This window comes from Electrona antarctica (genome assembly GCF_951216825.1).
Source record: "Electrona antarctica genome assembly, chromosome: 2".
Lineage (NCBI taxonomy): Eukaryota > Metazoa > Chordata > Actinopteri > Myctophiformes > Myctophidae > Electrona > Electrona antarctica.
Window position 1 is genome coordinate 27,147,149 of NC_136807.1, and position 22,734 is coordinate 27,169,882.

The 22,734-nt window shown below is 42.1% G+C and overlaps 1 protein-coding gene across 1 annotated transcript in view; it reads right to left on the bottom strand.

Annotated features, from left to right (window-relative positions):
* opn7b (opsin 7, group member b) overlaps positions 1 to 3,922 on the bottom strand; it is a gene marked incomplete at both ends in the record, with an annotated part of 29,063 nt that extends 25,141 nt beyond the window's left edge. The window contains one exon of the mRNA XM_079522072.1: positions 3,835 to 3,922. Within this exon, the coding sequence (XP_079378198.1) occupies positions 3,835 to 3,922 (88 nt within the window). The remainder of the gene's footprint in view (positions 1 to 3,834) is intronic.
* Positions 3,923 to 22,734: the final 18,812 nt, after the last annotated feature.

Genomic DNA, 22,734 nt, shown 5'->3' on the forward strand with positions numbered 1-22,734 from the left:
CAGATCCGACTTGAGCACATGACCATAGAGATACTGTGTAACGATTTGTGAGATTTTTGGACAGAATCTGGAGGAGTAATATCAAAAAATGTGTTTTACAAAAGTCGGCCTCCTGGTGGCGCTATAAAAGGCAGATGCGGAAAATGCAGGTCAAAGGTTTGTCCTTGGCCTCTAGGGAGTGTGCATGCAACGTTTCACGCAGATCTGTGCAGTTTTAGGTAAAAAATGTGAAAAGCTGCCTCATGGTGGCGCTATAACAGGCCGTTCTGGAAAATGTGGGGCAGAGGTTCATCGTTGGCATCCAGGGAGTGTGTGTGCAAAGTTTGGCATCGACCGGGTTAACGGTGCCGGAGATTAGCTGTACACAGACGGACGGAAGGAAGGACGGACGGACGGACGGACACACGGACGGAGTGCAAAACATACTCTCTCCCCATGCCTTCGGCCTGGTGGAGACAAAGAGAAAGATCCGGGCACACAAAGTTAAAAAATGAGGAACGCCTTTATTTAATTAAAAAGGCAACTGCCGACATGTTTCGACCTACAAAGTCTTCATCAGGGCAAGAATGAAGGACAACACCAAACATACGGTACTCATTATATAGCAACAGGAAACACAGATTTGCAATGAGATAATTAGCAGTGTCAGAGGCACGTTAATACAGCCGTAATAACATGGACATGCCATTAGGCACTCAATCAACAGCTGACGCCACACATGTGTGTGACAGCCAGAGGAATACACAAGCAAAAGCTAAGCACCAAATATTCAGCATAAAGAAATGAACACTTTTTATTATAGATCATAGAAAACAATAGAACTAGAACCGCACTCTGTCGAGTGCCTACTTGCTTGTTGCACACAAGTAGTTCATAAATGGCCTACTAGTGCGCAAGCAGAGAGCGCAAGTACTATATGTCGATCAGTGTCGGGTGGATTAAAGGAAATGCCTCTGTATGTATGTAATCTGACACCACTGCCATATCAAGCACAGTAGTCATTACTCATACGCATGAGTGGCGGCTTTCGATGGTGACGTATATGTCGATCAGTGTCGGGTGGATTAAAGGAAATGCCTCTATGTATATGTATATGTAATTTGTAAGTTGATTAGCGGTATACTGTGGTTACTTTGTGCCCCGTTTGATGTGTATATATATGTATCGTAGCAGCATATGACGTCAGGGTATAACTGGTATAACTAGCTCTCAATGATGACGTAATAAAGATGTGGATTAAAGGACCCAATGCCAGGGTGTAATTGGTTTTCGATGGTGACGTAATGACGATATGTTTTAGTGTCGGGAGGATTAAAGGTAATGCCCCAATGTATACATGTATGTAATCTGACACCACTGCCATATCATTATCAAGCACAAGTAGTCATTACGTCATACGCTGGCATGGCGCATACGCATAAAACATTGCCCTGGACGAAAACTATTACTTGCGCGCTCTGCTTGCGCAAGTAATAATAAACAATAAACAAAGTAGAAAACGAAAACACTAAAGAAAACACATAAAATCAATATCCTCATTCAGGCCAGGAGGGGTGAGAGCGTCTAAGGAATGAATCCAAAAGGTTTCCCGTTGATTCAATTTCCTTAGGTGATCACCACCTCTTGGAAAAGGTTTGATGTGTTCTATGCCTGTAATTCTCAAGAGTGTGTCATTGCTGTTATGACATTGGCTGAAGTGTCTAGCAATAGGATAATTTATATTATTAATGCAATATTATTTGTGTTCAGCCAATCTATCCCTGAGGCGGCGCTTTGTCCTTCCAATATAAAAGATGTTAGGACAGGTACATGTCAAACGATATATGACATGAGTAGTATTGCAATTGATAAAGTCCTTAATCTTATAGGTTTTCTGTGTTTTAAAATCTATAAATGATTTAGTCTGTGAGACACTGGAGCAGTGGGGGCAACACATGCACTTGAACATACCAATTGGTTTGTTAAGCCAGGTCTTCTTTTTAACAGATGGAAGGTAGCTGTGCATGAGTTTATCCCTCAGGGTGGGGGCTCTTCTAAAAGAGAAAATAGGCGGCTTAGGGAATAAACCTCTCAGGGAGGAGTCACTCTCCACAATCGACCAGTTATTTTTTATAATGCGCTGAATGTGCGCTGGATGTGTTGCTGTATTGCGTGACAAAAAAGGGGCGGTTCTGAGTAGCGGGCTTCCATTTGTTTTTAGTAGCAAGTCAGATCTGTTAAGACTAAGTGCCTTGTTGCACGCCCAGGCTAAATTTACCGGTTTATAGCCTCTCTCTTTAAATCTGGTGGTCATGTCAGTGGCTTTCCGACAGTGATTTTAGTCAGAAAGCCACTGACATGACCACCAGATTCCCTAAGACGCCTATTTTCTCTTTTAGAAGAGCCCCCACCCTGAGGGATAAACTCATGCACAGCTACCTTCCATCTGTTAAAAAGCAGACCTGGCTTAACAAACCAATTGGTATGTTCAAGTGCATGTGTTGCCCCCACTGCTCCAGTGTCTCACAGACTAAGTCATTTATAGATTTTAAAACACAGAAAACCTATAAGATTAAGGACTTTATCAATTGCAATACGTCTCACGTCATATATCGTTTGACATGTACCTGTCCTTATAACATATTTTATATTGGAAGGACAAAGCGCCGCCTCAGGGATATATTGGCTGAACACAAATATGCTATTTGCATTAATAATATAAATTATCCTATTGCTAGACACTTCAGCCAATGCCATAACAGCAATGACACACTCTTGAGAATTACAGGCATAGAACACATCAAACCTTTTCCAAGATGTGGTGATCGCCTAAGGAAATTGAATCAACGGGAAACCTTTTGATTCCTTAGACGCTCTCACCCCTCCTGGCCTGAATGAGGTGTGTTTTCTTTAGTTTTTTAGTTTTCTACTTTGTTTATTGTTTATTATTGTTTTCTATGATCTATAATAAAAAGTGTTATTTTCCTTATGCTGATATTTGGTGCTTAGCTTTTGCTTGTGTATTCCTCTGGCTGTCACACACATCAGCTGTTGATTGAGTGCCTAATGGCATGTCCATGTTATTACGGCTGTATTAACCAATGGGCACTCACGTGCCTCTGACACTGCTAATTATCTCATTGCAAAGCTGTCTAGTGGAGTAAGCAAAGATTCCTCAGATTTGTAATTAGTTAGGCTACTTTCCACCACTGCTAGTGGGCATGCCCCCTCCCGCTCCCTCAGGTCTGGTGGTGATTCCAACCTCCTGGACATCCCCAAAACTAAGGAGCGGACCTGGGGTGACAGGGCCTTCTCAGTTGCAGCCCCCTCCCTTTGAAACTCTCTGTTCAAATTCTCCCGCAAAACCTGCCTTTTCAGACTCACCATTGAGCTAAGAGCCTGCCTGCTTGCTCAGGGGATAAATTTAATCTTGACCATCAGGTCACAATTCTTGTCAGATCCTGTGTCTAGGTGTGACATGACCTTTGACACAATCTAAATGTCTCAAGAGAAGAGCAGGTAGACAAAATACAACCACCCCAATTGCGTAAATTATACATACAGTACATACAGATTAGATAAATATTATATATATATATTAGATATAGATATAGATATAGATATAGATATAGATATTAGATATTAGATACAGATTAGACAAATAAAATCATTTAAAAGGTTACATAGTGTCGCTTTGACAAAATACATCACTTAAACCACCTTCAATAAGCTAAACATGGCGGCTGGACCACACGGCATGGTTCAGTATAAAAAGGTTGCAGAGAAACGGAAGTGATGCATTTGAGCACATAAAGTCAGTACAGAGAAAAACACAAAATTGGGGAAAAGACTCACTAAAGATGATGTAGACAGTCCCCATGAGAAAGTCATTCTCTTTGGAGATTGTGGACGTGAACGGATATCCTTCGGAGTCATTTCCCATCTAAGAGAGAGAGAGAGGGGGTGGGGGGGGGGGGATGAGAGGTTTAGAATTTTAAGCCTTTTCCCCCCCAATGGCACTTTTTTCACTACAATAAACACATGATGATCAAATGATTCTACATACAGCTCACTTTATAAACATAGGATTTACTACCCCCCCCCCCCCAGTACAGTGATGACAAACAGTGACTCATCCACATGAATTAAGCCCCCTGCGGTTATGTTATGTTATGCTGTCATTCTCTGACAACATAAGCTGTACATTACAATAACAAACACGGGTTTATTCTGACATATCTCATTATGTGCTGTAGTGTAATGGAACAAAAAGCACGTCCACCCACGGCCCAAAGCTTTCTCTGCTTCCGGGCTGTTTAAAAACACTTAAAAACCACTTAAACCGTATAGCTAGTTGACATATGGGCACAGTCTTTCTTGGGAACGAAAATATTACTAGTTATAGTAGTTACTGATCTCAAAATGTATCTAGTTACTTTATAGTTACTACATTTTAAAAGTAACTAGATACTTTACTTTAGTTACTTTTATTTATTTTTGCTTCAAAATGTACTGCAGTACGTTGCTGCAGCACAAAGTGACAACTCTCAACTTTCATCTATGATAAAAACTATATTCTATAGGAACAACGTTGAAATCATGTCATCTTAGTTCTTTTCATCCCACTATTTTTGTAACCCATTTTTATCACCCAGTGTCAATTGTGCCAACCTGAGGAGAGCAACGGACTGACCTCATGCTTTCTTCAATGCATGAGGAGTCCGAGCCGCTTCTTTTCACCTGACAGATGTCATCTTACTTCTGCCGGGGCTCTAGAGTGGAGCAGCCGGGGCTCTAGAGTGGAGCAGACGGGGCTCTAGAGTGGAGCAGACGGGGCTCTAGAGTGGAGCAGACGGGGATCTAGAGTGGAGCAGACGGGGCTCTAGAGTGGAGCAGCCGGGGCTCTAGAGTGGAGCAGACGGGGATCTAGAGTGGAGCAGACGGGGCTCTAGAGTGGAGCAGCCGGGGCTCTAGAGTGGAGCAGACGGGGATCTAGAGTGGAGCAGACGGGGCTCTAGAGTGGAGCAGCCGGGGCTCTAGAGTGGAGCAGACGGCTCAATTTGATATTGACCATGCCTCCATGTAGACCAACGTGCAGTGCATGTGCGTTCCCGGTCATGAACGCGCGTCTATATTCAACATGGGTTGACAGCCTGGCTAAAAACCTGGTTTAAAAAATTCTTTCAACCCATTGATAACTTTCTTCCAGACGGTCGGAAACTACAGGCATCTGTAGCGTAATAGGATCGTATACCTTTCCTTTTTTGATACGATACAGCAAAGGGTATAGATTTGATTGCACCGATGGTCCCCACTTAACAGTTTGAACACAGATCATGTATAGCCCCGCTGCCCAGAACATGCTGCTCGAGGAGGTCAGAGAGGTAGGGGAGCCAGGTTGTGCAGTGCCTCATATGGTGTGGGCAGCATTTTAAAATGGATTCTTTGCTTGACAGGCAGCCATGCAGTGGAGGTCCTGGAGGACTGGTGTGATATGGTCTCTGGAGCAGGTACTGGTGAGCAGGCGGGCAGCTGAGTGAGCATCTTTGCCTGGTCTGACATGCATGCATGAACCTATAGGGACTCTAGGGTACATGTGATGAATGGTGCCTACAGTGTAGTGGTTAATTACTTGGTGTCCCAACACAGCAAAGACACACTGTCTCCTCTAGCCTCTGCTTTCCAAACACAAATGGATGGATTTGTGTTTTAAGGGCTGTACCATGTACTATTCATTCATCCTCTGGTGAGTCGTTCATCATGCAACATTATCACACTGTCTTGTATAAAGAATGAGAGAACAGTCTATAAGATACAAAGGCAGAAGTAGTGCAAACTCTTTCTTTTTATCCACCAGAGATCAGGCTTTTGCCCTGTGTGTGACTGTGTGCGTGCGTGTGTGCGTGTGTGTCACTCCCCGTTCGTTCTTTTTACCCGCCTGATTTTGAACCAGTTCAGAGTGTTTCTCTGAACTGGTCCATGGGTCGGTGGCTCATGGGTTGGCCGGTCGACCCATGACCCACCGGCCGACCCATGCGGCCGACCGGTCGACCATGACCCACCGTCCGACCCATGCGGCCGACCCATGGGCCAACCGGCCGAGCCATGGGCCGACCGGCCTCGGCCGGTAAATTCACCTCGCTCCTTCTGAGGACTGGGAACTAAAGTGGGCGTGTCAGCTTGGAAGGTGCAGATGTGATATAAATGGCAATAGCACGCAGAAAAATCATATAAAAAATAAATGGGCCGGAAACTGTAACTGCCATTGACGATTGCATTTTCTCTGTGAAAAGGACACTTTGTCCATATTGGACACATTGCTGGCAAGTCTGGCACCTAGGGACTCCTGCTCCCCAGCAGGCGGGCTCTCTATAACCATTCCCTTTGTCAAGTCCCGCCCGAGGTTGTGCCCCTCTTCGCACCCATTGGTTGCCGTTTCGTGGTTGGACAAAAAATCCTCTTTCTCCATCCACTACCATTGAAAGTTTTTCAGTTGCTTTGTGTTGATATTCTGTGAATTCAATTCTTATTTTAAACTTGGTGTCAGTAAAAAGGAACATCACAGGTGCAGCATGGTGACTGGGCATATTTGTTTGTTTTTAGTTTTTTCCCAAAAAGATGTTTTAGCAAATTCAACATAAACAAGGCGGAAACCAAGGCGGAACAAGGCAGAAAGAGCCTGCTGGTTAGTCAGTCAGGGATCAATCAGAAGGCTGACAAATGTTGAATTGCAATGGTTCTGCTTAAAACTGGTGGAAACAATATGGCCGATTTGTGACAGCATCACACAAAAGTATCAAAAGTAGAGGATCCACAAGCTCAAAATGTGGCACAAAGCGACACGTTTTGAACTTACACATCTGCTGCTTTTGCTATTTTGTTATTTGAATCCTTTTGGATAGAAACAATAAGGTAGATGTTCTCAAATAGAAACCTTAATCCATTTTTCCATTTGCAAAAGAACTATCCTCTTCATACCTGGGAAAACTAGAGACGAAGCGGAGAAAGTCGATTGAAAGTCTTGAGCTTGCAACATGCACATGAACTATTTTTCCGATAGTGATCAGGCTAGAGGGGAAAGCAGGGATTTATATCACATGACATGTCAATACCATACTAAACATAGCTCTGACAGGTCATAAACTCCACATCATAATTCATGAGTGAAATATCATCATTGAAATAAATATTCATAAGGTTCAGTGGCTACAAAGTATACCCCAACAGAGATCAGCTATTTTCGCCAAATGTTCGCCGCCTGAGAAAAGGGTGGCTTGATGATGTGTGTAACCACTTGAACCCCAGCACCCCACCCCCCCTTATCCGGGTGGGAACATTAGCCAAAAAATAGTAAACTTGACCTTTGGCTTTGTACTTGGTCTATTTGCCGAAAAGGTACGATCTACAAGACACTGAGGACCCCTAGGGGTCCCGGACCCCCTGTTGAAGAGCCCTGGAATAGAGGGTTTAAGTGGTTCAATCACCTGGAGCCAGAAGACCACAGACACTTTTTTTATAATCCAGAGATTAACTTCAGAGGAGCAGAGCAAAGAGGCTCTTAACTCATGAAGACCTGAGGCCCATTCTAAAAATGTTTTCTAAATCCTAACCGTTTTCTGATAACCCCCCAAGGACCCCTCTTGGAGGTCCCCAGACCCGAGTGATGAAAAGTAACTATGTACATTTAGTTAAGTACTGTACTTGAGTACAATTTTGAGGTACTTTTACTTTACTGGAGTATTTCCAATTGTCAAAATTTTACTTGTACTCCACGACAAATATTGTACCTTTTACTCCACAATCTCAGGGATGGTCAGCACCTCCTCACTATTGGTGTGCGTTCCTACTGCATTTGTTTGTACTGATACCTTTTACTCCACCATGATTAGAAAACGTGTGTTACTAGTTACTTTGTAGATTTAAATTATTATTACAAAACATATACATTAACACTTCACCCTATTTAAACTTTGAAATATAGCCGACATACCTGAGTGTAAGTAATACATTTTAATCGTACATTCTAGTATTGATGCTTTTACTTAAAGGTATATTCAGTGATTTCACTTAATTCAAATATCACTTTTTCCCCCCTTTTTTGTGATAATCCTCCCTACTATAGAGTGTGCTGACCATATAATTAGTTCCTCCCTATCCCCAGTGAACCGCAGGGGTCAAAAACGCCTAGTTTCGGCTTTGGTGGTGGGTGAGAAAGCCTTCAACCAATCAGGATAGAGGGGGCCTTCCTCCAATCACGATTGAGCAGGGCGGGCCTTGGTGCACGTGCTGTTGGCCTGTTGCGTGTCCCCCCCACTGTAGAGCGTGTGCATGTGCATATCTTGTTACCGGGGCGGACCGGGGTTGTTTCCAAATCACTGAATGCTCCTTTAAGTAAAGAAATGCAGTACTTTTTTCCCCACCACTGATGAGAACCAATGTAAACTAGAATAACACTGATTGACCGGATTGAATGGGTTCATAGTATTCTCTGTGATTGTTCTCCCTGTTGAAATTCATGAGGCCTACTATCTGCAGACCTATAGCACCGATTGATTGAATCCTTTTTTAGAAGTTTGCAAAAAAAACTGTACAGTTCAGTTCAGTACAGTTCTGTACAAGGTCTGCTAAGAGGATTTTAAACCCAAGAAAGCCTAGTATTGCTTGTTTGGGGCTAGTTTAGAATTGTACTGTAGCCATCTGTAAGTGCTCTTTGAGAGTGGTTTTGAAAGAGAGTAGGGATTCACACTCTGCATCAAAGGGAAAAAAACAGGGCTGTAGCCAGAATTCTTAACATCTGTGTAAAGATAAATGCAGTGTAGGATGGTGCTCTTTAGTTAGCAAAGGGATGAGGAGCCTTCAAAGTGAATTTATGTGGACAACCGTTTAAAAAAGCTTTGATATAAAGGCCAGTTCATCTTTGAACACATTAAAACAAGCCAACATGTTTCTGTCGTTATATGGCCTTCTTCAGGGTATGCAGAAAGGAAGACCCCACATGCACAAGCCTATACAAAAGTCTATAGCTGTATATATTATTATTTGTTATATTTAGCCTGTTTCATCATTTTCCCTTTGCTCTCTCTCTACATCTGTGTCTCTTCTCGCGGAATACTACAACATGATGGAGAGTATGTACGAACAAAAAGAAAAGTAGTAGGTGAGAATCTGTTTTATTGGCACTCCCTATAGTCCAGTGGTTTCATGTCAACGACTCCCAAAATGATTTGGCTGCAGTTCCCATCTCAAACATGTTTTGTGCCAGGGTTTATATATAGCCTACTAAAATAAATCATGTTAAACGTAGGATATAACCTACAGTTGGGTGCCACCGATATTGTCCCTTATCATTTGACCCATTTAGGCCTGACCTCAAAATTTTTAAAAATCCTTCTAAATCCTCTGTTTTCTGAAATAAACATTTTCACGATTTTTCAAAAATAGCAGACCTACAAGCTCGTAGTGCGCCACTCGGTGGCGCGCTATGAGCTTGTAGATCTGCTATTTTTCAATAGCTAAATTATAACATAATGTTTAAAACACCAAAAGGGGTTCCCGCCCAAAATGGATTAACTGTCCTTTTCCGCAGATCACGCAAACCTCAGCAAAAAGAAAAGGACAATATCGATGGCCTCCAACTGTACCTACTATAACATGGTCGCACCAAGCACAGACACTTTTTATAGTGAGCTGTTGTTTGAATAGGGGATACATTGTTAGTTTTAATGTTTGACATTTGGCATCTCGCTGTAAATCCTTTAGGTCAGTGGTTCCCAAAGTGGGGTCCGGGGACCCCCAGGGGTCCTTGAGGGAGTTCCAGGGGGTCCCCAGCTAAATGATAGTTTGGAACCAAATGGACCCTTATGGGTCTGTAACTCTGAGAGTGTAACAAATGGAACCAAATAGATCCTAACGGGTCCATTTGGTTCCATTTGTACAAATTAACATTGATTTTACAATATAAATTGGGGGTCCCAGAGATGGAAATGCCATTAAATGGGGGTCCTGACATCGTTTAACATAATTTTATCAGATGCATTGTACATCTGCAACTCTAGCAGTCTTTTTTTTGTTGAATCCTGAAAAGTAACAGTTTTGGACATGTGAGGTTTCCACCCCACAGAGACGATATACTGTATACAGACATGTTGTGAGCATAGAGTAAACAGAAGGAGGCCTTGTACTGTAAACCACATGGGTGACTCCGGGTCAACTCAGTATTTAGGTTTTAATGAATCTCTCGAGTCAAGACAGATTCTCAATTTACAATTAAAATCTGTCAACAGACAGTTGTGTAGAAGCGTATAGCAGGCTGGGAATGTGAATTTAAAGCAATGCAATACAAGCCATGCGTGATGTCCTGTTATTCAGACATTTAAACAAGCTTTGCCCCCAGAGGTTAAAACTATTTGGTTTGATGCCCAGATTGGGGTTTAAGTGGTTAAAAGGTCGCTCCATACAGACAAAGTGTTTGGTGGGAGGAGTACGACGAAGGCTCTACGTCCTCCCGGTGAGGGCTCCTAGGCTCTACGTCCTCCCGGTGAGGGCTCCTAGGCTCTACGTCCTCCCGGTGAGGGCTCCTAGGCTCTACGTCCTCCCGGTGAGGGCTCCTAGGCTCTACGTCCTCCCGGTGAGGGCTCCTCAATGATACTTGAGTCAGTAGGATTCAACAGCAGTGACGACACAGAAATGTGAATAGAGAGGAATCAACTAAACTGGGGAGAAACATAGAAGGTTTCCACCCGTCAGCGACAATATCAGCTGACAGCCAGGGATGGTCTTGACAGGGATGGTCTTGACAGGAGTCAAGGAGCTTATTAGGGGGGTGCTTGGCGCAAATGGGTTAATCGCTGATGGGGGGGCAGGGTGCAGCTTGACCAATCGTGACCTCGTCGTGACTGCCTAAACTAATGATATGCGCTACATAAATGACTGTCAGTCATTATTATATTGCCTCACACGCAATAATGAATATGAAAATGACTGGCTATGTCCACCTGACCTCACGGCAGCTCTATTAAATAGCCGGAATAGTGACAGTAACAACGTAGATGTATTTTGATTGACTGTAGCTCTGCTTCAACTTGAGTGCTCATGACTTTTCATTTTATTTCACAGACAAATGTTGTACTTTTTGACTGCACTACATTTATAGGAGGAGACCCTCGGCCAGAATCCAAACTTGCAAAAAATACGTTATGAATCAATTAACCACCAACTTAAGCCTTATTTTAAAAATGGTAAAAAAAAAACCCAATTCAAAACTTATGTAAGTGCTGCAGTACTTACAGACTCAACTTGTACTTTTAGTTGAGTAATATTTGATGAGGAATATCTATACTTTGAGTGCTGGGTTTCAGTACCACCCCTGTCCATCACCATGACCAACAAGTCCATCTAATTCATCTTTGCACATGCCAGGGCCACATCATTAAAAAAAAAAAACTGCTTGGCTCTCAGCATCAAGAGTTGGATTGGGGGTAAGTCCCCTGTGACATACTAGTGTAATGTAATGTCCAGGAGGTGTCATAACAGTGACGCCCCCTTCATATTCCTTATATCATGTATAATGATAGAGGAGGAGGAGGACAATAATTGTGCATGCATGCAAACGTGTGTGCGTGTGCGTGTGCGTGTGCGTGTGCGTGTGCGTGTGTGTGTGTGTGTGTGCGTGTGCGCGCGTGCGTGCGCCAGTTCCATTAGTATGACAGACAGGGAGGCTTAACTTACATCGGCCATCATGTATAATGATTAGGCTAAATTCATCCATTCACCTGTATGACAGCCACTCTGTACCTGCTTCATAGCTCCCTCACAGCGCTGCATGGAGCAAATGAAGGGTAGGGCAGACAGGCTATAAAGTGGCACCCTGCGGTGATAGACCTGGCAGCCTAAGGCCTCTGCCTACGCCTAGGGGCTTTTCTAGGATTCTGCAACTGTTGTAGGTTCACATATCATATTGTTGCTGTCAGGCAGAATCTTCTCTTCTCTTCTCTTCTCTTCTCTCCTCTCCTCTCCTCTCCTCTCCTCTCCTCTCCTCTCCTCTCCTCTCCTCTCCTCTCCTCTCCTCTCCTCTCCTCTCCTCAGACACAAGGAACATACGGACACACATAGCTCCGTAATGGAGCGGAGGCACCGCTCAAAAATTCACACCAGCTATAAAAAAAATTATATGTTGAACGATATACTGTAGTTATAACTATCATTCTGTGTGAATGCCCCTTTAGGCTGCATTGTTGCTGTCGGGAAGAAACCTTGTATCTCCATTAATTATTTTCAACGTGTTTGATGTATTTTCGTAAATTTAGGTCCTACTTCATCATACAAGAATGTCACACAAAAGTAGTGAAAATAGCCGATCTATTTAAGCTTTTGTTAGATTTGCTATTTTCACTATTTTAATTTATAAAAATGGTTTCAAAGTGGTTTTGGAAAAACAAGGTTTCCACCCGACGATGTTAGATAATAAACTGGAGAGAGTATGGCACTAAAACGTTATCTTGAAGGTTACAAATCAAAAAGTGCATTCTTCCTAGAATATCGACCTTAATAGACAGAAGTGCTCTTTTAATATTGCCTGACGCCACTGGGTTCAATGACGTGCTGACTGTGCCTGCACTTCCTGGTAGTCAGTGGACTCAAAAGCTACTAAACAGACCTAACAAAATGTGAATGAGTTATTGATCGTTAAACTTCAGAAGACGTCATCTGCTCATTTTAATAGCCTCAAGTGTCTCAGACTGGAGGCGTATCTCATGTTAAAATGTCTGTGTGGCGCACAGCATAAAATTAACTGCCGCAAGCATACAGCGACCCAGACCCACACAGCTCAGCTGACACTGCTACCCAAATCACAGCTCAGCATGCCATTGATCGTCAGATGATTAGATTATCTTTCACCCAGACGATTATATTTTTGTAATTTTCATAATGTTGCTGATGTCTGGGTCTTTCAGTGCCTTCATGATGCTCAGTGACATCATAGAAGGTAGGTTTGTTTCCCTGCCCACACCCCTGATTTTTCCTACAGGCAGGTGTTCGGCTGAATTTCACCCGTGTTTAGTGATAGTGTGATAGAGAAAAATCCAATACACCCACAATGGATATTATTTTATTATTTTTATTTTTCTCTTCACTGGACCAATTCACTGGTCTTAAGAATGGGTGGACCAAAGGAGAAGTTCCCAACTTAATTTATCTTTTTTAGGAATATTTAAAAAAATAATATGCACGATTTTCACTGATTCCCCCCCGCCCCCCATGAATTCATTTTTTTTGTGAAAAGTCATGGTGAAATATTAAAGAAGAGTAGGCTACCTCAAGTTGTATTGCTGTACTGCAATATATTTTGATGAGAAATATTTTTTTATGGAATATTTTATATTGGGTAAAATATACCCGTGTTTAGTGATGGTGTAACAAAAATAATTATGTTTAGTGTTCTAGGGTTTTCTCACTCATCAGTAAACAAACCAACATACTATCAGTGTATACAGGGTATCTGCACATTTCTAAAGTGACAATGTAAGGACTTTTAAGACCTTTTTAATACAACATTGGCCAATATTACGTGAGAAAGAGGCAAACATTGTTAAAATAGCTGATCTACAATCTCACAATGCCTCGCAGTGCGAGGCAATTGGAGTTTGGAAGCGCTCGCTTTCAGTAAAGCAACGTCCTGCTGCCTCCTGCATTATACAGTTGGGTGCCACCGATATTGTCCCTTATCATTTGACCCATGTAGGCCTGACCTCAAAATTTAAAAAAATCCTTCTAAATCCTCCAGTTTTCTGAAATAAATATTTTCACGATTTTTCAAAAATAGCAGATCTACAAGCTCGTAGCGCGCCACTCGGTGGCGCGCTATGAGCTTGTAGATCTGCTATTTTTCAATAGCTAAATTATAACATAATGTTTAAAACACCAAAAGGGGTTCCCGCCCAAAATGGGTTAACTGTCCTTTTGCGCAGATCACGCAAACCTCAGCAAAAAGAAAAGGACAATATCGATGGCCTCCAACTGTATGCAAATTCCAAAAAGGTCTATTGAGTGATATCCAACGAGCACTTCCAAAATCCAACACTTAGACAAAATATTCATCTGCAAGGAATTTCTTGACAGAAAGTAGCTCATAACATGTCTACAGTGGATTTTAATGAAACAAACACTTTGCAGATAGAGGATAATTCAAGCTTTTCGTACAGCTGCAATGTTGGTGAGTTTGACGTTGTTTAATACAATTTGATAGGACCTTTCTGTTTGGAACTTTGGATGTATGGGCTGTCAATGGCAAATTGTAGGCTAATTGCAATAGTTGCCACCCAGTATTCTGAACATTTAGCACCTAAGAACATCTTTAGCTCCATGTTTGAAGTAGCAGTTATTTTAAAAAGGGCGTGGTCATTTTCGGGATAGAATTTCTCACAGTTCCCAAGTTCTTTTGCCAAAAACAGCTGAGATATACTCTCCTACAGTTGGGTGCCACCGATATTGTCCCTTATCATTTGACCCATTTAGGCATGACCTCAAAATTTTAAAAAATCCTATTAAATCCTCCAGTTTTCTGAAATAAATATTTTCACGATTTTTCAAAAATAGCAGACCTACAAGCTCGTAGCGCGCCACTCGGTGGCGCGCTATGAGCTTGTAGATCTGCTATTTTTCAATAGCTAAATTATAATATATAATTATAATGTTTAAAACACCAAAAGGGGTTCCCGCCCAAAATGGGTTAACTGTCCTTTTGCGCAGATCACGCAAACCTCAGCAAAAAGAAAAGGACAATATCGATGGCCTCCAACTGTACATGAAGTGCATACATACTGTATCTTATAGAGCGTCGCAGTCCCGCCCCTACCATGGCCCAGGAAATGATTCTCCGTTCATTTTCCTCATAGACATTTCAGAAAGTATTTATTTAAAGACGTTTACGCTGTGGACAAAGCCAAAGTCGTGACAAATCATGACAACAAACACAATTTTTTGGGCCGAACAAATAATTAGAAAGAAGAAAAAAACGGCAGGTTACAACACTTTTTTTGTTGTTTTTCTTCTTTGTAATTATTTGTTTGATCCAAAATATTGTTTGTGTTGTCATGAGTTGTCACGACTCGAGTTGGCTTTGTCCGCGTCGTAACCGTCTTTAAATAAATACTTTTTGAAATGTCTATGGGAAAAATGCATTGGGATTCATTTCCTGGGCCATGGTAGGGGGCGGGACTGCGACGCTCTATAGCCAGGTCATATAGACTACATAGCAGATCTACAAGCTCAAAACGCATTCATGTTTTTATTTAATACTGTATATATGTATATATATATATATATATGTATATATATATAAATTATAATTAAATAGTTAAAATGTCATAATGGTGACAGGCCTAGTCTACTCACGCAGGCACACCCCTTTAGTGTCCCTATTCTGGGCAAGGCGAACAATCGGAGCGCTGCGACACATTGTGAGGTTGTGAGATTCGGTGTAGAGGCAAAATAGGAGGGGACCAAATATAGACCCCTGGGGGACCCAGGTCAATTTACTTTGACGTTAGTTGTTTATTTGGACAGGGACAACGAAACATGCCCGATTTAGCTTGGAGCTAATTTCCATCCGTACAGTCTCCCCATTATGAAAACAATACAGTACACACATACAAATGCAGTATACAGTAGTAAGTAGTATCCTTGCCGAGCCATGAGGCCCATAGGGCAGGAGCCTATCTCCTGTTTCTGTAGCATGAGGCAGCTTGATGTACAAGTACACCCCCTGGACATGACGCTAGTATGTCACAGGGACTTACCCCCAATCCAACCCTTGATTCTGAGTGTCAAGCAGGGAGGCACTGGGTCCCATTTTTAGAGTCTTTGATATGACCCGGCCCTCTAACCACACTCTAACCACAAGGCCACTGAGCTATACAGTAGGGTGGTTGATGGTTAAATTAATAGAATTATGAGTTTGTATCTACTATAGGCTCTAGTATCCATATTGGAAAGAAATGTGGCCTCTTCCGATCCATCTTCCATCGGTCTTACTCTTACCACAAATTAAGGCTCTGTTCCATTTTGTGTAGCACAGTGGTTCTCAAACTTTAATGTCAAGGACCCCATAACTCAGTGTACAAATGGACCTCTGCAAGTGGCCATTTGGAACCCCCCTCTGCCCTCAAGGAACCAGAACCACTTTCCAGTGAACCAATATGTGCAGTATCAGCACCCTGACTCTGTTTCACCACAATGGAACAGAGCCTTCATTAGTATCACCTCACCTGTGAAGGAAGTAAGGAGGAGGTCCGATTTCTTTCCTGGTGCATAAAGCCATGTTCACCGAAAGCAATTGTTTTGAGTGACAGAGCTGAGCACATTTGGGATATCATGTAGAGATTAGCACTGCACTGCTGCACTGACCAAGATGCCTCAAAGTTCGTCGGCACGTGCAAACACAACACGGGTAACTGCTCTCCCCAAACGTTAAACCCATCTCAGCTTGAGTGTTTTGCCAAGAAAAATGCTCCAAAAAACTGAACTATGTTCTGTGGACAGCTTTTTGGGGCCTAAATTCTGCTCATTTCAGTGTGGCATGCAGAGAACACACATGTTTATGTTATGAACAGAACCATGTAAAGCAGGTACCACAACTCAAGAGGAAATGGAAATGAAGGTTAATGGAAGCAAATTGAAAAGATTAAAATAAAATAATAATAAACCTCTCATTCTCTTTCTCTCCCTCTCTGTTCTGTCGTCCTCTCTCTGTGTCCTGTGCCTTCCTTCCTTCCCACACTGCCGTTACACCTGAGAACAAACAGAATGACATTTCATTAAAGCAGTGCTCCTCAATTTTTTTCATAGCTCAGCATATTGTTTGCCAACTGTGAAATGTGTGTCTAAATGTATGGGGGAAAAACTATGTATTGAAAACGAGATGATCAACCTCAAGGGGTTATTCCCAATATAGAATTTCTATATTGTTGCTGTTAGGCAGAAAACATATGTTTCCTTATGTCAACTTTTATTAACTTTTTAATTATTAATGGAGAGATGAGAAAGGTTGGGGACTTCAGCATTTTTCAGGCCAAGAACCCTTTAGTTGAGAAAGTACTGTAGTTACCCAATCCACTACATATTGTATAGAATTGTGTTGCAGGTTAAAATCTTCAGTAGATTTCATATAAATGGCAAATGTTGCATTTACATAGCGCTTTTCATCCAAAGCACCAATGTAATGCACAGATTAATACACAGATTGCGGAGGAAACCATGCAAGGCACCAACCTGCACAACAGGACCAATTAGGGTTCAGAGTCTTGCTCAAGGACACTTTGACACTAACTCTGGGGGAGCCTGGGATCAAACTTGGAACCTCAGGGCCACTCTACCCCTGATCCACTGTCGCCCCATATAGCTTCAAATGCTTGGCTGACAGTACTATCGTCAGTGTTTTATAAATTTATCATCTTTTCTATTAATATGTTGGATTCATGCTCACAACACGCTGTGAGCTTGTAGATCGTCTATTTTCCACGGCCCCCTTGTAGTAACCCAGAGGACCCCTATAGTGTTCCCATACACCCTGTTGAAGACCCATGGATTAGACAAAATTACTGTGAGCCAATATACGACCGAGCGTGATTATGTAAACAGGACATTATGGGAATGTGATTATTGTCATTTCCCCTGGAGAATAGTATACCGAAGGGCTAACGGGATCCAATCCCATGCTGTATGCCTTCACTTAATCTTCGCCTGCTTCTACCCAAGCTGCCATATGGATTCTCCCCCATCATCACACCTACTCTCCAGGGTCTGCTCTCCCCTTTCCCCCCTCAATCTGATCCATCTCTTTCTCTTCATCCATTCCCAAGCAGCATCCCAGCCCACAGCCTCTCTCTTCTTTCTGGTCTCGTTGTTTCCCTTAAGCCTATTCATCTTTCCTAATCCCCCCCATCGCAGTCTTTCACGCTGCCTGAAACTTGTGTAACTAAAAGTCTGACGTCACCGGTGGCGGCACCGCTCGCCTTCTCTGACATTGTGTTGTGGCCAATGATGAAGGTACGTTCTTGACTTCGTACTGATGGTGTAACCAGACACTGAAGACATGAACATACGTTTGTATTATGGTGTAACCAGACACTGAAGACATGAACATACGTTTGTATTATGGTGTAACCAGACACTGAAGACATAAACGTACGTTTGTATTATGGTGTAACCAGACACTGAAGACATGAACATACGTTTGTATTATGGTGTAACCAGACACTGAAGAAATTAATGTACGTTTGTATTATGGTGTAACCAGACACTGAAGACATGAACGTACGTTTGTATTATGGTGTAACCAGACACTGAAGAAATTAATGTACGTTTGTATTATGGTGTAACCAGACACTGAAGACATGAACATACGTTTGTATTATGGTGTAACCACTAACCAGACACTGAAGACATGAACATACGTTTGTATTATGGTGTAACCAGACACTGAAGGAATTAACGTACGTTTGTATTATGGTGTAACCAGACACTGAAGGAATTAACGTACGTTTGTATTATGGTGTAACCAGACACTGAAGAAATTAACGTATGTTTGTATTATGGTGTAACCAGACACTGAAGAAAGGAGTCTTCTGGATCAGTGTTAATTCTCAAAGCAATTTTTGATTTAGTTTTAGTCTGAAAAGTTTTAGTCTAGTTTTAGTCGACTAAATATCATAAGATTTTAGTCAAAATCAACAGTTGATTTAGTCAAGAAAAAAATATTTTGGCAGGCCTTGATGGCGTACTCTTGTTGAAAATAGCTGATCTACAAGCGACACGTTGTGAGCTTGTAGATATTTAAATTAAGTGACTTTCAATACATGAACAAGAACATTATGCAATGAAGTACATACCGTAGATACAACACACATGCACACACACACACACACACACACACACACACACACAAACCCCATCATCCATTCCTTAAGTTCATTCCCCTTAAGTTCATTGATCAGAACCCAACCCGCACGCACATCCCAACATTTACATATGACAGGTAAGAAAGAAAAGCAGGTGCGCTTCCTCTGGACGTCGTCTTAGTTTAGGCAGTGGGTGCTCCGCTATAAATATAACTTAAATCTACCCAATTGGAAAAAGCGGCACTCAGAAATAAAGCATTAATTTACATACGACATACGACGTTGCAAAACACCCTCGCTGCTCGCATCCCTTCAACATCATTCGTCCATCTGTTCAACCTCTTCCACGCAACTTAGTTTGTCTTTAAGGGTAGTGTACATCAATCCATTTCATTCCACTCTCCATTCCATAGATCACACACCCCACCTCGATACTATATATACTGTAGATCACCTGGATACGTATACCTTTTCCGTGGCACCAGGCCATGAAGCCAGAGTCATTCGTCTTTGTGCTGACAAGTCTGATATAGATTTAGTGTGATTTTTAACAGGTGTCACTGGCCCTGGACCTTGTGGACCGCACTGTGGAGGTTCCTCAAAGTGAATGTCTTTAACATTGAACTGACGGTAAATCAGTCATCGATTGGCAGAGACTATATCACTTTGTCACCATGGTTGGAATGGATGTGTTCATTGTATGCAGCTACATACAGGGATTATTACTGAGGCAAGCCATGGCCACGTCTAATTACGACTGCAGGTCGCATTTACTATGACATTGTGCATTTCCCGTCAGTTGGTTCTCACATCATCAAACCCTGTACACTCAAGACACGCTCCATATATGGCCAGTACAGAATTCATTCCATACAGTATGTTGATCTGACCCCCCATTCCAAAGTGTCAGCGCTCGCCCAGCAATCTGCTGTCACCCAGGCGGATATGTTGATCTTACCCCCCATTCCCAAGTGCCAGCGCTCGCCCAATTGGGGGGGGTCCTTGACATAAATATGTTTGAGAACCACTGCTCTATCTATACTATAAGGTCATCCATGTGATGAATGGTGCATACAGTATAGTGGTCCCAACACACACACACACACACACACACACACACACACACACACACACACACACACACACACACACACACACACACACACACACACACACACACACACACACACACACACCTCCTCCTCCAGCCTACTGCTCTTTCCTAGAAGTGCATAAATAGATGGATGTGTTTCAACCCATTAAGACCCATTAAGACCCCTTTTTCCCTCACTGTATATGTTTCTGTTCCCTTTTTACCTCCATTATGATGAATTCCTGTTCTGTTCTTTGTCTATATAGAAGTGTCTATTTGTACGTCTCTAAATGTTTTGATGAATTGAACATGGTGGACCCTCTTGTAAACAAGTGTAATGCTTAATTGGGTCGTCCACTCACAGTTAACAGCCTTTGTATTGAGTTTGTGCTTGAAATGTACTGTAATTCTGCAAACTGTTAATAAATATTTCAATCAAAAATCAAAAAAAGGCCTATTCTACAAATCAGTAGTTTTCACAGTAACCGGAATGCTCTCTCACACCATTATTAACCATGTTTGTTTTTTCCGCCTACCTCACACCAACTGCTCAGTGGGGCGGTTTGTTTATTCTTGTATTTGTTTTACTGAGAATAAGGTTATAAATAGGTTTAGGGTTAGGCATAGTTTTACTGGGGTTAAGTTTAGGAGCAGGATTAGGTTTTGGCACCGTTTTACTGAGGTTAAGGTCAGGAATAAGGTGACTTTGTTTTGAGGTGAGCGTTCTAGTATCCGTTCTCACACTTTCAGGATTGGTCAAACATGGTCCAATAATATCATATGTACAAGCTCACTCTGCTATTTTTGAAAAGCCAAAGTAAAAATCTAAAATGACACTCCCGGTTTTAATGGGGTTAAATCTTCATATAATTGGTGCCATGGTGCCTGTGGACAGTTCAGAAACCCGCCTACCAGTGAGATCATCGATGGGGAATCCAAGCTAATAGAAACTGCAGGCTCGCCTTCATAAAAACTATGATGTTACTGGTAGGTGGGTTTCTGAAGTGTACACAGCCCTCCTATGAGCCACAGACAACCATTTTATCATGAGCGTTCAGGATTAATTATATGACAATGGATGACGTCGTCCTTTAAAGCAATGTTTCCAAAAACCTTTAGCCTGTGACCCAAAAGAGACATTAGATGCTGAGAAGACTCAAGAAAGCTGGGATGGGACCCAAAGTCATGAAAGCATTCTACAGAGGCACCACAGAGAGCATCCTGACTGGCTTTGCCCGCCGCAAAACAATGCAGATCGTCCCCCTTTGAAGCCCTGTATGACGATCGTTGCGTCAGCAATGATCGTGGAATTTTGAAGAACCCAAGCCATCCCAACCGCAAACTGTTCGAGATGCTGACGCATGGAAAACGCTTCTTTCCCTGAACAATCAGATACATGAATGAACTGAGAAAAGAACCAGAGTGAAACCGGGCAAAGGAAAACTATTTTGATTGCTCTTTCTTGCACTCTTTATTCTATCCCTTTGTTTGCTGTGCTTGCTGTGTTGTTGTTGTTGTTATGAATGTTATGCTATCTATGCTGCTGCATTGTCTGAAGTTTTACTCTTATGTACAGTAGCTGTACACAAGATGTAACAATACAGTAGAACCTTGAACTTGACAACGCTGTGCGAAGCCAAAGCTATTTCCGTGAGCTATTTTCTATATATTTTTCTGTATTTCTTAGATGTGTGTGTTTGTTTGTTGTTTGTTTTTAAAATGTATAAAATTGAGGGGGAAGGGAAAAGTACTTGTTGTTGTTGTTGTTGTATAGGACAAGAAAATGGGATTTTTATTAGAGTCGTGACTCGTGACCCATAGAAATTGGTTTCCCAAACCTACTGTTTGGGAAACATGCAGTGCTTTTAAGGTCTGTACTGCATGCTATTCATCCTCTGGCAAGATGAAGCACTGCATTAGTGAACAGAATAGCATATTCTGACACAGAGAAGAGGCTCTGGAAATTACTTGGAAATTCTCAGAAACTGACACTTCTTCGCATTATATTATACACACTGATATCGTCCTGGTTGGGTGGAAACCTTGTATTACCATAACAGTTATTTTTCAGAACATTGCAAAGAAATGGAACCTTTGTGTGTTCCAATGAATTTAATGTATTATTTAGTCACAAGCTCTTGTTAATACTTTTCATTGGTTAAACATATATAAAACCCACAGGCAGACATAACCACTTCCACCAAGAAAAGGCAAAAACTATATACCTCTATAGCTTTGCAAGCTCATAGATTCGCTATTTTCACTACTTCTGCTTTGTTCCGCGTTTTGAGCCTGTTGATGTGCTACTTGTGATGCTTTTGTGTGACACTGTATGATCAAGTAGGGCATTAATCTATGAAAAAAAAACACACAAAATGTATGGAGTTTGAAGTCTGCGTATGGAGATATGAGGTTTCTGTCCGACAGCAACGATATGCATGTGTATTTGTTATTGGCCTATCATAGGCTGAGACATAGCCCAAGGCAGTGTCTCACTCGTGAAATGGAGAAGCTTTCATGTCATGCAAACACACCCTGTCCACACTGTCTGCACAACAATAACCACAGAGTCTGCACAACAACAACCACCATCCTGTCCACTGTCTGCACAACAACAACAACCACCCTGTCCACTGTCTGCACAACAATAACCACAGAGTCTGCACAACAACAACCACCAACAACAACAACCACCCTGTCCACTGTCTGCACAACAATAACCACAGAGTCTGCACAACAACAACCACCACCCTGTCCACTGTCTGC